Genomic DNA, 15,752 nt, shown 5'->3' on the forward strand with positions numbered 1-15,752 from the left:
AAAATAAATATGAAAAGGGTTTAGATACAAGCAATTTCAGTACATAATATGTTATCCACAATATCTATAGCGTCCCATTTTTCATTACATCAGGAAAATAAAATAAAAAATCTTATTTTTGACGGCTATCAAAATCACCCACCTTTGCTACCAGCGGTTCCAGTTTTGAGACTAGAAATCCTTGTACCTAATATACACCACAAAACTAAGAGTTAGGATGGCAATACTAAAAGCAGCAATAATAACAATTTTGAGAAAAACATCAAATCAAAAACAACTATCAGCAACTCCTCAAACCAACACACCCAAATAAATCACACCCATCCTGTCAAGAACCGAAATACCCAAAAAATTACACCCAATATCAGAGCACCCATCGTAAAAATCAACCAACACAATTGCAGAAGGCCTTATTTTTGAAAGTCCACTTTCATGACTTTTCAACAGAATCGTTAATAAAATTTAAAGCAAATAAAAGTCAAATACAACAGATGGTCAAATGAACAAAAAGGTCTGCCAGTTACCTTTTTAAACGATATAGTGAATTCAAGTTACAATCTGGGTGAGGAGATTGTTGAGTCCTCCGATGAGGATTCTTCTCATGAAGAGGCAGAAACCTTATTGGCCAAGAAATTTAGGAAGTTCCTAAAGTTCAACAAGGATAATAGCAATAATTAATCCTACATTGAATGTTTTTAGAAGTGATTCCCAATGAGCCATGCAAGGAAAAAGAGAAGCATGAGAAGGCCAAGAATGCATGCAGTATTTAATGCTATGAGTGCTTGGGCTTTGGCCCTTTGGGCATGTTAGGATTGGTTGTCTTACTTTAAAGAGAAGAATATGAGTGATAAGTTGGAGTTTGAGGACTCTCTGAGTGATAAGCTTATTGCACAAAACCTGTAGTTTCTTGCACAAAACAATGATAAAATATAAACTGTCACAACTCAACACACGAGTGCTATTGTCAGAAATCAACATGCGGATTCAATGCAACACAACATCACATCACCACTCAACATCACAACTAAATACTCAAGTTCAAACTCATAATTAATATCCAACTCAATACTCAAGTTCAAGTCATAAATAATATCCAAAATAACACACAAGTTAAACCCATAAATAATATCCAAAACAACATAGTAGAAGTTCAAACTCATAATATTTATCCAAAGTAATACTCAAGTTTAATTAAGGGATTGAAATAGCCCAAACAAAGTATTAAAAGTAATACAATCACCAAATCTAGATGCACTTCCAACTTGCCTGATCCCAACATCCCCAGAGAATCTCAAAAAAGAAACATGTAAAATGGACCTTCACAGTAGCATATTCAGAATATTGTGATGCAAAAAACAGGAGTCTACAACAATTCTAATCATTTCCCTTAGCTCATAACAAAAACAAAAAAGACCATTTCCCTTAAGACATAATTTAGATTTGTAGTTATAGGCCAAACTTACCATTAAACTCTTTCATCATATAAGTATTTTCACACCCTATTTGAGTAAAATATGATTTACATTAAATTAAAAGTATAAATACAAACATATATTATGCGCACATAACTATTGAAAAAAAAAAAAAAATCATACACTTCTTCAAATTATACATAACACGTAAATAATTGAAACTGAAAAGTTTGCATTTCCTTGAGAATTTAGAGCCTAAAAAAAATAGACATGCATTTAACAATTGAGTTCCAAATGTGAAATAATTCCTTCACAAATGCCCTTATTCCCAAAAGGGCCATCTTAATGCATGAGCATACAGGATTTTAGCAAGTCAGTACCTTCTGTACATAATCAGAGCAACTTTCAGCAAGTTCTCTGGAGACACAAGGTGAAGTCACATATGTGATGGCAGAAACAATGTCAGAGCTAAATCCAAGCTCCTCAAATGACTTTCTACGGAGCATTATTGCTAGTAAAGAAGCTGTAGCACCTCCAAGAGAAGGACCCACAAGCCTTAACCTATATCCCTGTTGATATATTATCTGGAAACAGATAAAGTTTACGGTTGGCCACCTTATATTTCTCCGAGCAGTTTCTAATGGTTCCTATCTCTTGACTAAGAAACCAACGAGCAGCTTCAGCAATCCCAAATTGGGTGGAATAACCTTTGGATGTCACTTCTTCATCACTCGAAGAAACAATGTCAGTGATAAGGTCACAGACAGTCTGAGTGCCACGGATTCCAAGAATTACAAGTTTCCTACAGGTATCAATCCTAACATAATATCCGGGCCTCATCAGACTGGAATCTTTTACAAACTTCAAAAGATATATAAATGACCCTAATGAAAAGAAACAATACACATTATCCCTATTCTTATAACATCATCCCTACAAATGCCATCTTTCTCGTACATTTGATGAACAATATTGACGATATCTTCATGATTAGGCTGCATGTTTCACAAGCAATATTTCATAAAAAGGGTGGGATTTTGGACATAGCTCTGTTACTTCCACAATGAGCATATTTTCCTCTGCATCATACCACATTAGATTTACATCACACAAACCTCAAAGAGCTTATTTGCTAGAAATTTCTCAAAGCTATTTGTGAACAGATATTGTCCTAGACATAGCTAAATCATCTAATTCTTTTAAAGGCAAACAAGTAAATGAAATGACATAATTTAAAATTGTCTCAATACCAGTAGAACTTTTCCATTCTTCCATCACGAATCAAGGGAGCGTAAATAGTTGAAAGATCATTTCTAGTAACAATGATAGGAATTCTATTTGTGACATATGATTCTCGCCAATCTTGTCCAATACTCACTCTTGTAGGATTATCTGACAGATTCATCAGAGTTCCAACAACAATTTTATTGTTGACAGTCATTTGAGTTCCTTGCTAGATAAGAACATAAATATACTTTCAGCATGGTGAAATAGTTATGAAATTCTAAGACAAGTAAAGAAAAACTTGGAGTTAGGAGATACAAAGACCACAGTCAAATCAAACAGTAGCTCACCTAATCTACCAAGGCCAGCATCAATATCATTGATCATCAAGCAGCTCACCTTGCCCTGCAGACTGCAGTTGTCAAGAAAAATCAAACTAGACAACAATGATAACATGGAGAAGATCAAAACAAACCACAAAAAATATCCATCAGTGCAACAGCATGAATAAAAACGAGGATCATAATTGCAGATTGACATTGAAAACATGATATTGAACATGTCACCGAAATCAAGAAGAATGACTGAGCACTAGAGACTAAATGGAAAGCATGGAAGGCATGTCATCTTATATCAGTCTCATGATGAGTTGCACCCTGTTACAGCTAGCTCACTCAATTTTAAAAGTTACTAAAAGCACAAAAAGGAGCACAATTTTAAAAGTTACTTAAAGTTCACTCATGAAAAATTTGAAACAAAAATGGGAAAAGAATATCCTTACAGTGGATATAATGATTGAAATTTAACATCTGCAGGGAACAACTTGCACTCCTTGGAGAATATTTGAGCTTGTTTTTCTGCAATAGAATCTAAAAGTTGTATATCCTTCATCACCAGCTCATCGATGCTGCAGGAAATAGACACAAATGGCTAGACTTATATGAGCTCAAAGATTGTATGGAAAATACTAAGCAGCTAAAAAAAGTTTGAGTTGCTTCCACTATTTTGAGGAACCGTATTAACAGAAAGTAATTTGAGTTTTTTAATATTTTCTTTCCCTATTTTACCTATGCTTTCTAAGCAAGCAAGGATATAATAACAGTTAACTTATGTAGCAAAAAACAAATTGCAGAGCTAAGTTAATTACAGATATTCAAAAAAATGCACAAGTTCTACTCCATTGAAAAACCAAGCAACAAGACCAACAAGTGATGCCAGAACTAATGACTTGAGGACACGCTTCTAATTAAGCAAATAAAAACACTTTTAGGATCTCAACGTTTTTTAAATCAACAATTGGCTGTTCTGTAAGTGTCCAAGACAAATTGTTAATAGGAAAAGGGTGTGCCACAAATAAACCAAATAAATTAACAACAGAATGCACAGGAAAAAATCTCAAACCTGTACAGAGTGGACCCAATGTTGCCTTGATCACTTTCGGAATTCAAGCTCAACATTGACTCAACTAAATGCGCAGGAAAAAATCTCAATCCAGCTTGACAAACCTCTGGCAAAACATAATTTTGCATATCCAATTTAATTTCTTTTTTCTTTTTTCCTATTCAAATAATCAAAAAGCTGCATAAATGTACTCGGTTAAAAACAAAAGAAGTAGAAATACCTTCTCTGTTAGATATTTGAATGCCACATTCTTCTGTACTGCTTCATGTATATTGCATCGGGGGTATATCTGATATCAAAATCAAAACACCCAGCAATTCCTCCTTAAATCAACTCAATTTTTCACCCCTTCTCACAAAACACCATTCCACCAACCCTAAACACACTACCAAAAAATTCATCCTTATTCAAAGAATCACCCTACAACAAAAAGGCACAATATCCCCTCCCCAACGGAACACTCATCCCAAAAATTTCAACATAACTCTTCTCTCTCTCGGTACAGACCAACAAAAGGGGGTTCTGGTTTCATGAAAAGAAAGGAAGATGGAGGGAGAAAATTACAAAAACAACTCAAAAACACTAAACTCCATCTCCTTCCACAAACCCCCAAATAAACCAAAATACTAACAAGAACAATTCTATAAAATTCAAAACAACTGTAGGGAAATCACTAGAAGCTTACCTACCCACACGTTTATGGGCTTGGAAATTGACGGTGCTGGCGTTGTTCCGCTATACATGCTGACACCAGGCCCTTCGGTCGGACGACCCACTTTGAATCGCTTCTCTCTCTCTGTCTCATTTGTTTCTCACTTTCACTCATGTTGTCAGTCTCTCTCTCTCTCTCTCTCTCTCTAGCTCTCTGCACTCTCCCTCACTCTCCTGGTATTGTGCAGAAGGGGATAAGATGAGAGGAATGTGTTAGACAGGCCCCCAAAAAAAAAAAAGGGTGGGGGGGAATTTTGATCCGAAAATTTCACCCATAGCGCCAACCGATCCCGCCTTATGATTTGGACCAAAACGGCGTAGTTTAAATATCAGCGTCAACCAATATTACTCGACGCTAATACTTTTTTTTAAAAAATTTTTTATAAATATTTAATTTGCCTATTAAGTTTTTTAAAATATATATATATATATATATATAAATGTAAATTTTCAGACATACACTATGATTGATCAGATGTTCAATCGATCTTTTTCTTTTTTTTCCTCACACCTAAATTTTTTAAAATAATTTAAATTTGTAATTAATGATAAATTTAGAATTTTATAAAAGTTTTGAGAGTATAAATGACATTTTATCATTTCTATGTTAAAATATAATTCACAGGATATAAGCTGATGGAACCTTCTATTTAAATTGTTTTAATCATTTGATTCTATCAAAATCAATTGAACTGATTTACTTTGTTTGTGATATCTACTCTTATGTTAATTTAGTATATTTGATAACAAAAACATATGATAATCAGATAATTAGGATTAAATAATGCATATGTGATTGGATAGCCTATCGAAAAAGAAAAAGGCAAAAAAAAAAAAAAAAAAAAAAACCCACTATAAAAGCTCATCCCAAAAAACAAGTCCCATAAACCGAAGCCCAGAAAATCCCATTCAAACCCAAACCCCGGAAAATAAAAAAAAGTAACCCAAAAAACGCCCAAGAAATCCAAGCCCAATGAAAAAATAGTCAAAAAAGCCCAAACAATCAAAGGCCGAAAAAAAAAATCCAAAAAGACACCAATAAAGCCCAAAAAATTGCAGAGTAGAGAAAAAAAAAAAAAAAAAAAAAAGCCCAGAAAAGCCCGAACACCCTTAAAAAACAAAAAACACACACACACACAAGAAACACTAAACACCCTCAAATCAATAAAAAAATGAAAAAGAAAGATTGTGTAAATGAAAAGAAAAAGTTTTGATGGGATAGAAGCGAAGAAAAGGGTGCTCTGTGCAATTTATACAAACATGAAAAACCTATTGAAAAAGAAAAAGCACAAAAAAATAAAAATAAAAAACCACTAAAAAAGCCATCCCATAAAAGAAGTCCAAAAAAACCGAAGCCCAAAAAATCCCATTCACTGGGCTTCGATTTTTTGGGCCTTTTTAGATGACAAACCTCTCTCCATTCACCTCACCACTTTTTCAAGCATTATTAGTTCAACAAAACTACTTATCGTATCACAATTATTAGCCAATCAAAAACAGAATCGATCATGCAGATATCGGGATTAAAATTATACTCAAAATCTAATATTAAAATAATAATAATAATAAAAATTGTAAACAAGAATATGAGACGGGGGACAGACAGAAAACTAATTAATATGTTTGGCATTGTAGTGAGTTTCCGACTAAGTATTCAAAGTACAAGCCTCGCAATCCTAATTCATAATATCAACCCTTTCCTGCTTTGCACACTATACAGAACTATGTTTTATGTGACAATTCCTTGGAAATTACTTATTCACCATTCCATTCAGTTTATATAAATGTGAAGAATTTAAAAGAGGATGACCTCCTTAAACATTATTCTAATCCACCTAAAAATATTTCTATCCACCATTCCGTTTTAATTGCAACAAAAAAAAAAAAACTTTTAAATAGCATATCGGCTGTTTGCACAGTACCATAAATAGTAACCAAATGAATAATTAATGTGCGTCGCATCATATATTTTAATACTAGCATTTTGCTTCAATTTTATAGCCGCTCCATACATCTTAATTGTTGTGTACAGTCCACAGCTCTTACAACAAATGTCACAAGTATATATTATAGTGCCTAATGCTTGTTAGTAGTTGTTAAAATTTAACCATATAACATTTATGTGGAAATAATTAAGTGAAGGGAAATGATCTAACAAGAAAAAAAAAAAAAAAAAAAACAAAGAGAAAGCAGAGGATATAAGAGCCTTGCATTAAAGAGTATAGTTGAAGTGCCTTGGTTGTAATCAGATATACCTTGTAGGTCAGGACTATTCAGTTACGGGAACAAAAATAAATAAATAAACCAAACAAATAAACCAAGCCTTTGCTTTCAAGACTGCAGGTCAATTACTTTAGTTCTCATGGGACGTCTAATAGGTCAGCTATGAAAACAGAATAGTGCAAATACGGAACAACGGCGTCATTATAACTTAATATCCCCAAGTGCTTGATCCACCATTAACTCACTCAATGAGAGTGTTAAATACCTTACCCTCTATTTTGGTGCCTTAAGTGGGCCTTTGCTTTCTGGCAATTGCGTTGGTTTCTTTATTTCTTCATGTTAAAAAAAAAAAAGATTTTTTAGATATAGATATGATGGGACCAAATCTCATCTAATTTTTTTTTTCAAGCCTTAGACTTAGACCATAACACATATATCTTTTTATTAGAATCAAATACATGATGTGGTTTCCCCCGAGCTTAAGCTATTATGCATGCGCAAACATGATATATACGTAAATGAATTATATATATTTATATTTGAAAAAATCTGGAATCGGGGCGAATGTCCGAAATGTAAAGTTAATGTATCCATATGTAGATATAACTTCATGGCCGTTGTAAGAGTCCAGCCTTGAAGGCTGTCTCCCGCGCACTTATATATATTAAAATAGTAAAAACAAAAACAGAAAACAACGAAACAAGGCCGTGTAGCTTGCTATGTATGTCCAGCATGAATCCAAATGTTTTACCCTGAAAACCCAACCACCGTTGCTTGTGTAGCCACGGCAAATCCCTGGATCCAGGACCCCAGTTATCAACACATAATCCAAAATATGCCTTTTCATCTTCGTTTTTATAAACAATCTGTGATTGTCTTTGTTTAGCTTGTGCGAGTATAAAAATTGTATAAGATTTGCCTAAATCCCACGTTGTCAAGGCAAAAAACGAAGGTTTCGAGGCCGAGGTTACAAGGGAATATCTGGGATATTGGATAGGAAATGGTCGGAGTCACCAAGGATGCGACAGAGTGTCTTCTGATTGTTTAGGGAGCAGTGTGGACTTGTCGTCTACTTATTGTTTAAACATAAGAATGAGATCAGCAGCTCCCAGTTGAGAGTGCAGAGAATGGCCTCTATGACGCTTTTCTCTTTTCTTTTTCGCCACTTGGCGTCCAATCCGACAAACCCCTGCTTCAGGTTAGTCTTTTCATTGTCCCTGTATAACCAGCTAGCTAAAGTTAAGAGTGGGAGCTAGAGAGAGAAAGATTTGTCAATTTTTGTGTTTGAAGGTGGGGGGGAATTCATTTTCTTTGATATACTTGATTAATTTTATTTGCTATAAGAAAGAGTAGCTTGGAATTTTTTTCCCTCTCTTTTGATGTGCATTTCATGTTTGGTATGTTTGGAATAAGGTATGTTTCTGTTATATCAGTGTCTGGTTTTGCTGTTCTTCTTGGCTTGACTAAACTTCTCACTTTTTAGAAACCCTTTCTCTATATAATAACAGGCAATAAGACATGTAAGAGTTTGGTTGCATAATCTTACACTTGGGTCTGGTTTGGGTTAGTATCTTTTTATCAGCGCTTTATTTACAACTTTAGTATCATATTAGCACCAATTATGGAATGTATGAAAGTAGGTAAATTCTCGTGGAGTGAAGCAGCCACCACCGCCTTCAAGTTGATCAAGGTCAAATTGACCACCGCTCCCTTACTAGTCCTTCCAGATTTCGACCTACCTTTTGAGTTGCATTGTGATGCATAAAAAATAGGCATTAGAGCGGTACTCAGCCAAAAAGGCAAACCGGTGGCCTATTTTAGTGAGAAGTTAAAGTGCGCCTAACTCAATTATAGCACTTATGATATTGAGTTCTACGCATTAGTACAAGCACTAAAACATTGGAGCTCATACCTCGCCTACAACAACTTCATTTTGTACTTGGACCATGAAACACTTAAACACCTCAGCAGTCAAGATAAACTGTCATCTCGGCATGCTAAATAGGCCGCTTTTGTCCAAAAATTCAACTTCACAATCAAGCACAAGTCCAGAGCGTTGACTAAAGTGGCAGATGCCCTCAGCGAGAAATCATCACTATTAGTCACCATGAAAACAGAGGTACTAGGTTTTGAATTATTAAAAGATTCTTTGTCTAGTGACCCGTTTTTTGGATTATTGAGGAGGTGTCATCGGGCGAGCGAAGAGACTTCAACTTGTGTAATGGGTTCCTATTCAAAGGTACTCAATTATGCATTCCTGAAGGTAGTCTAAGGTTGAAAATCAACCATGAACGCCAAAATGAAGGTCACATGGGAAGGGATAAAACATTACAACTGGTGGCGGACAAGTTCTATTGGCCGAATATGCGGAAAGAAGTAGACAAATTTGTGAAGAGCTACAGAATATGTCAAGTGTTCAAGGGGTCGGCTACTAATACCGGGTTATATATGCCCCTTCCTATTCTGGAAGGGCCATGGACCAACGTGAGCATGGACTTCGTGCTAGGCTTACCTAAAACCCAAAAAGGTAATGATTTAATCTTTGTCGTTGTTGATAGATTTTAAAAAATGGTACATTTCATTGCGCGCAAGAAGACTGCCAATGCGGTGAATGTCTCCCAATTGTATTTCAGAGAGGTCTACCGCCTCCATGGCCTGCCATTGTCTATCGTATTCGATCGCAACACAAGGTTTCTTAGCCACTTTTGGCGTTGTTTGTGGAGGTTATCCCATACTAAGCTCGTTTTTTGGTTCTTGTGGAGTTTTTTGCGTTTTTCTGTTTTGTTAGAGTTTTTTAGGTTTTGTGGTTTTTTTGGAGTTTTTTGGTTTCTTTCGGAGTTTCTTACGTTTTTTTGGACTTTTTTGCGTTTTTGGGTTTTTTTGTGGAGTTTTTTTACGTTTTTTTTGGTTTTTTATGTTTTTTTTGGAGTTTTTTTAGGTTTTATGGTTTTTTTGGAGTTTTTCTACGTTTTTTGGTTTTTTACGTTTTTATGTTTTATGGTTTTTTTTGGAGTTTTTTACGTTTTATGGTTTTTTTTGGAGTTTTTTACGTTTTATGGTTTTTTTTGGAGTTTTATACGTTTTTTTTTTGGTTTTGGAATGATAGAATTGAATTGTAGGATTGACTTGAGATTTAAGATTTACTCATGACAAAGAAAATATATGTTAATGTTTAATTGGTGTTAGAAGGATGTATTAGGGTTTGAGGGTAGTTTAGTCCTTGTCATATTTCTTTAAGCTTATATAATAATAGGTTTGAGGTAGGCTACGTAACATATAGAACGAGCCTCCTCTTTTCTCTAAACCTTCTTCATGCAAACCTCTCAACGATTGGGAATTTGAACTCTTTTAATGTTTAATTCAGAAAAGTTCAAATTCCCAACAGAACACAGAAACAAACACATATGGACTGTGAAATTAGTCCTGCCACTACTAGCAATTTCAATTTTAGTGATTGAGAAAAAACATTGAAATTGTTCCAAAAAAAGCCACTAATAAAGCTCTAGATACACCATTCAATACTAAACAACGGATATGTCAAAGAAACAAACTTACTGATTCGCTCCACCTGTCACAGTATATGACATGCAGATTTCTGATGGAGACTTGGATACTTTCAAGAATCTAGGGGGGAAAAGAAGATCAGTAGTGCTTGATGAATATTGATAACTCCCAGCAAAGTATCAATAGCATCTTTAAAGGACAAGCGTAGATATCACATTGAACTCGAGGAAACATGAAATGATAAGCAAACTACTCATATGCCCAAAAATTTTAACATCAGTTTCTGCAGGCATAAACATGAACTGACAAAAGGACAGACCAAGCAGCAAAAGCAATAGCAGATCAGACCAAAGTAATGTCACCTTTGCAGTAATGTACGAAATAAATGATTGCCCAGCCTGGTTATCTGCAGAAAAATGAGTCAATGTATAAGAACCCAATGTCCAAACTACATTGAGAAACCATTTCAGTACAACAGCTCACATTATCTTGTCTTCCCCTAAAATGTCACGGAGCACCAGTAAGCCTGACCTAAGTCAGAGTGAAATTTTCATTTAAAAGAGTTTCAGAAAATCTTGAAAGGCAATATTTGAATTGCAACTCATTTTGTAAACAGCCAACCGCAAAGTCCACGAAAAGCAGCAGGCCACTCCTACAGTTACTAAGAAACATCCTATGGGTCAAAGCAAGCAGAAAGCTTCTAAAACAATTAGGAAGATGCATCATTAAAGAAGAGCAATATAAGTAGACACAACTCTAGAGCCTTGCAAATGAAACAGTGAACTCTACAAGAACTTTAAGAATGAAGCAAAACAACTAGCTATTCCATAAGATTAGGGAACCAGACCAATTGCCCAACTGAGGATGCATATTAAAAGTAGATTCATAAGTTAGACTCTCCATTGTTACTGGAACCTAAAAGTGAGGGAGAAGCATGTATCCCTGGAAGGTAAGTTGTATGCAGTATCAATAAAAATGTAAACAATACCCCTAGAATGTTTTTTTTATGTAAACAATACTCCTAGAATGTTAAAAGATGCATATTCAGGGCCACTGCCCAATGGATATAAGAATGGAGTTCTAACTTGCAAAAATAAATAAAATAAAAAACAAAATAGGTAACATGATTATGAAGATTTGAGAAGATTATTTTGGAGACTGGATTGCATTGACGCCAGATGAGAGCAGAAAAAAAGGACCACTATTATTTTCTTACAAAGTTAGGAAGCACATGAGACAGTAATCTATCAATTCAATATAGTAAACCCCGCAAGTAGAAGAAGAAAATATGTACCTAATTGATATTAACGTCTTGAGTAGCCACACCATTGGCTGGGTACATAGTTGAGTATTTGAAACAACTTTACTTATGTGATAATCAAATATGAAATTTATATGTGGCTAAAAAATTGTATAATCCATGCATCCAAATACATCAGTTATGTACAAAACAAGACTTTGAATGCGGCCTTGTATTCATTAGAACCAAAACAGATACTTGAAATTGCTAGTTAAATAGCTCACCACCAACGCATCTTGATAATTTGGCCAGCTCTGCTGCAGCAAGTTTAGCCTTTTTTCCAGCAAATTCTCTTTTTTCAACTGAATCCAAACTCCACTACCACAAGCAAAAAGTGACATGCATATAATTTTTTGAATAGGAAAGTTTTGGGATAAGTAACTTGCACCATAGAAATATATAATGAATGAAAATCTTCTGAAAGATTTTTCTTTCTAATTACATTAATTTGCAACTTAAAAGCTTGTGAGAAACATAATTGCTTGCAGACCCAATGCATCTAATTTTTTTTTTCTTATTACCAAATAGAGAGTTTCATTTTTTTTTACCCCAAAAAGACATTCGAAAATACCTCACAGTCATCCCGTTGGGATCCACAAACAAATATATCCTCTCAAAATAATAATGATGGGGTCCCAACCAAGCTTTTTCCATGGAATTTTAATGCTTAGCCGCCCAAGCCGACCTAACAAAGAAATCAATGGTTAGATGTAGTTCTCAGGATTTAATACAAATTCCAAGATGGTTGACTAAGGAAAATAATAAAAAATTATCAGTTGGGCCCATTTGCTAATGCTTTTTAGAAGGTGTTTTTTGCTTGTTGGTTGTGTGTGACATAAAGATAAAAGTAGGTTTGAGTGTTGAGTTATTTGTTGATGTTTTTGCTTTTTTGCTAAAAAGCAAAAAACAATTATAAAAAGCATTAGCAAACGAGCCCATTCATTTGAGATTGAGGAGAAAAATATGCAGATGACAATTAACTGAAATTATGAAGAAGAGAGAATCTGTTTTGAGGTTAAATTAATGTTTTCAAATGTCAAATGCATTTCAGTCCAATATCCTGAACATGTTATCTGCCACTGAAAAAGTCTCTAGTTAGTTCAAGTAGATTTTATACTTACAACCAAGTCATGTCTCTAAAAATTTCCCACCTCAATCTCGCTCCTCCAAGTCTGCCTTCATATATGTGGTTTTCCCTTCTGTTTTTAGTTTTTCCCCCTTTAGTTTGCAGCACAAACACCAATCTTGAACCACTGAAATCTCCTCAGTCAAGTACATGCTATTCCCCAAACTTTGTTTGTTTGTTTGTTTTTTATTTTTATTTTTCTGTCTTACCTCTAACTTTGATCTAAAACCACCAAAATCTTCTCAAGCTAGTAGATTTATTCACCCAAGAGTCCAAGTACATTCAACTTCTGTTCATAATTTTTACATCCAACTTAACGCTAAGTCAAAATTACTGCTAAATCAACCTGTCAACATTATCAAGCTATATACCTAGTAGATCAGTGTTTACTTTTAAAAACGTGCACTTCTTCTAAGTACAAATCTATGTACATGCCAAAATCCTTCTTGGCATGCTTCGAACCAAGAGGCATTGGAACAACAGATAATCAAGGAAAAAAATTGTATGGCACCCAAAGTTATAAACATGATTCTTAAATAGCTTCCAAAGTGCTAATATATATATTTGATAATTAATGTGAATATTATTGAAATAGCTTCCAAAGTGCTAATATATCATTATCAAGAAAACTGTCAAAGAATAAAGTGCAAGATCCAGCACTGCTGTCTAAAACACAAAATTACCAAAACACTTTGTACAACAGTTTAGTTTATTTTGATGTATATGAAGCTTTATTGAAGAGTAAAAATAACAAGACCCCATCCACACAACATACTGCTTATGTGTGCAGTGCAAAACAAGTTTTCTTTTTTAAACATTAAATTGTAATAGTGCCATAGTGGTAGTAAGAGGAGGAGGTCACAATACCTTGTTTCAGCGCAAATGGCAACTGGAGATAATCGAAGGCTTCAAGAATAAGCTCTACATTCTCCAAAAAGACTTCCTCTACACAAGAACAGGAAAATTTACTTTTAATATTAATGGATAAAAACTCAATAACAACAATGTTTCTAGTCGAGATATTACAATAAAAAAATAAATAAATTAATTAATTAATTAAAAAATAATAATAATAATAAATAAATAAATTATATAAAAAAAAAAAAACCAGCATGATCCTAAGAACAGATTTAAACTGGAATATACAAATGGTGTTTTCATTTTCCATAGCTCCTCCAGATACTTGGTAATTGTAAAATAATTGAGTCAAGCTTATTTTAATTAAGTCATGAATCTAATTTAATTGCTAGAAAAATATTTCATATTAATAAAATGCTAGTCTGAAAATGGGTGCCTGATTTGCTTGCCCACTTTTGCCAATAGAATCTCAGCAGGAAACCGCTTGGACAATGAAACCAATTGCCTAATGAACTCCAGGACTTCAAACCTCAATATAAGCTGTAATGGATGCCAAGATTCGTAAAGTGAACCCGAAAAATTCTAGGATAAAGGGTTTAATGCACCTAAACCCTAAAACCTAAACCATTGGACCGCTGCCTCAAATTGTAGTTTTTTTAATTTTCATGCTTGTTTAAATCTCTTTTCCGCTACTTGCTAGGCTTCTCACTTGTATGCTTCCTGTGTACTTGAGTTTTGCTTTTGCGCTTTTTAATGAAACTGCGATTACTTATCAAAAAACTGAAAGTATGTTTTGCTTTGCCCGGCCTTCCCCTCTTTATTCAAAATTGATTGAACTTAACTAAGTCGTGACTAGCATATTATTCACGTTGAATTCTAGCAATCTAGTGTGCGTTTGAATTCGGGTTAAGCCCACACCAAATTTTCCTCCAATTCCTCTCAAAACACAAAAATCATAAAATCAAATAAAAAAATAAAAAATAAAACACAATCCAAGAATCCAACACATTGAACAATCCCTGATTTTTTGGTCCATTCCTTGAAAAACCCTAATTTTGCTTCATGCAACCAAATTCTGATTTCCAACCGCTTAAAATCATTGCTATGCATCATGAACACCAAAAACCATATACCGCTAGTGTAGTATAAGTTGATCGATATAGTCGTAAATGAAGAAACAAGAAAAGAAGAAAGAAAACATTACCGTTCCACAGGGTTATTTTAAGCTGTTCTTTCTGGATATCTTTTACGTATCGGCCGAGATATCCCAACAGCAGTTGCCGAACAAGTCCCTCAAGCATTTCCTCCTCTGGTTTCTTTTTCTCTTTCGCTTTGTCACGTCACAAAAGCATAATCAAGTAATAATAATAATAATAATAATAATAATAATAAGCTCCTATCTTCGCGACCTCTGGATTTATTTCCGGTGACGACCTGTTTTGAAACGGGAAAGGCCGCAGTTGGGTCGAGAATAGAGATTAAGAGCCCCGGCAATGTTTAGAAAATTGCTAGCTAGCAATAGCGGCAATCTGAGCCGTCTGCTGCAGTAGACAGTCCAAAATAAGCCACGCGATGCAGTTGGCAAAAGTTAATTTCTCCTATTTCTTATTTTGGCCATTTTAAAAAGTCCATATTTATATCATTAAGGATGTTTCGGCTGAAAATCAAATACTCAGATTTTTTTTTTGTTGTTTTCCTTCATACCAAAAGAATGCATGCTACCGTAAGCATGAATTAACTGTCGTGACCCAAAATAATTAAAATTTGAATTTCTTGTTTTGTCCATCTTAGCAAGTCTGATATTTATTTAACTGTCGTGCCCCAAAATAATTAAAATTTGAATTTCTTGTTTTGTCCATCTTAGCAAGTCTGATATTTATTTAACTGTCGTTCCCCAAAATAATTAAAATTTGAATTTCTTGTTTTGTCCATCTTAGCAAGTCTGATATTTATTTCATTCTTTTTGTTTTTGTTGAAAATAAAACATTATGTT

At 34.3% G+C, this 15,752-nt stretch overlaps 1 protein-coding gene across 10 annotated transcripts; it reads right to left on the reverse strand.

The window, feature by feature from the left end:
• On the reverse strand, nucleotides 1–15,259 carry LOC132183147 (AUGMIN subunit 7-like). 10 transcript variants are annotated; one of them, XR_015912223.1, is made up of 15 exons: nucleotides 14,964–15,247; nucleotides 13,769–13,846; nucleotides 12,347–12,460; nucleotides 12,000–12,093; nucleotides 10,838–10,881; nucleotides 10,527–10,595; nucleotides 4,727–4,922; nucleotides 4,258–4,326; nucleotides 4,038–4,143; nucleotides 3,418–3,543; nucleotides 2,987–3,048; nucleotides 2,663–2,865; nucleotides 826–906; nucleotides 525–645; nucleotides 1–187 (listed from the first exon to the last, which is right to left on the reverse strand). XR_015912223.1 is itself a non-coding variant. In XM_088517051.1 (15 exons), exons 3-7 carry the CDS (start codon nucleotides 12,427–12,429, stop codon nucleotides 4,895–4,897), a joined length of 318 nt encoding a protein of 105 aa, XP_088373177.1. In that variant the 5' UTR covers nucleotides 12,430–12,460; nucleotides 13,769–13,846; nucleotides 14,964–15,259; the 3' UTR covers nucleotides 1–187; nucleotides 525–645; nucleotides 826–897; nucleotides 2,663–2,865; nucleotides 2,987–3,048; nucleotides 3,418–3,543; nucleotides 4,038–4,143; nucleotides 4,258–4,326; nucleotides 4,723–4,894. The 10 variants fall into 10 exon arrangements, 9 of the variants coding, with proteins under 9 accessions (XP_088373177.1, XP_088373176.1, XP_088373183.1 ...); XM_088517051.1 differs by having other exon boundaries at nucleotides 826–897; nucleotides 4,723–4,922; nucleotides 14,964–15,259; XM_088517050.1 differs by having other exon boundaries at nucleotides 4,723–4,922; nucleotides 14,964–15,259.
• Between the last annotated feature and the right edge of the window lie 493 nt (nucleotides 15,260–15,752).

The sequence above is a fragment of the Corylus avellana genome, chromosome 5 (assembly GCF_965113065.1).
Source record: "Corylus avellana chromosome 5, dhCorAvel1.hap1.2, whole genome shotgun sequence".
Classification (NCBI taxonomy): domain Eukaryota; kingdom Viridiplantae; phylum Streptophyta; class Magnoliopsida; order Fagales; family Betulaceae; genus Corylus; species Corylus avellana.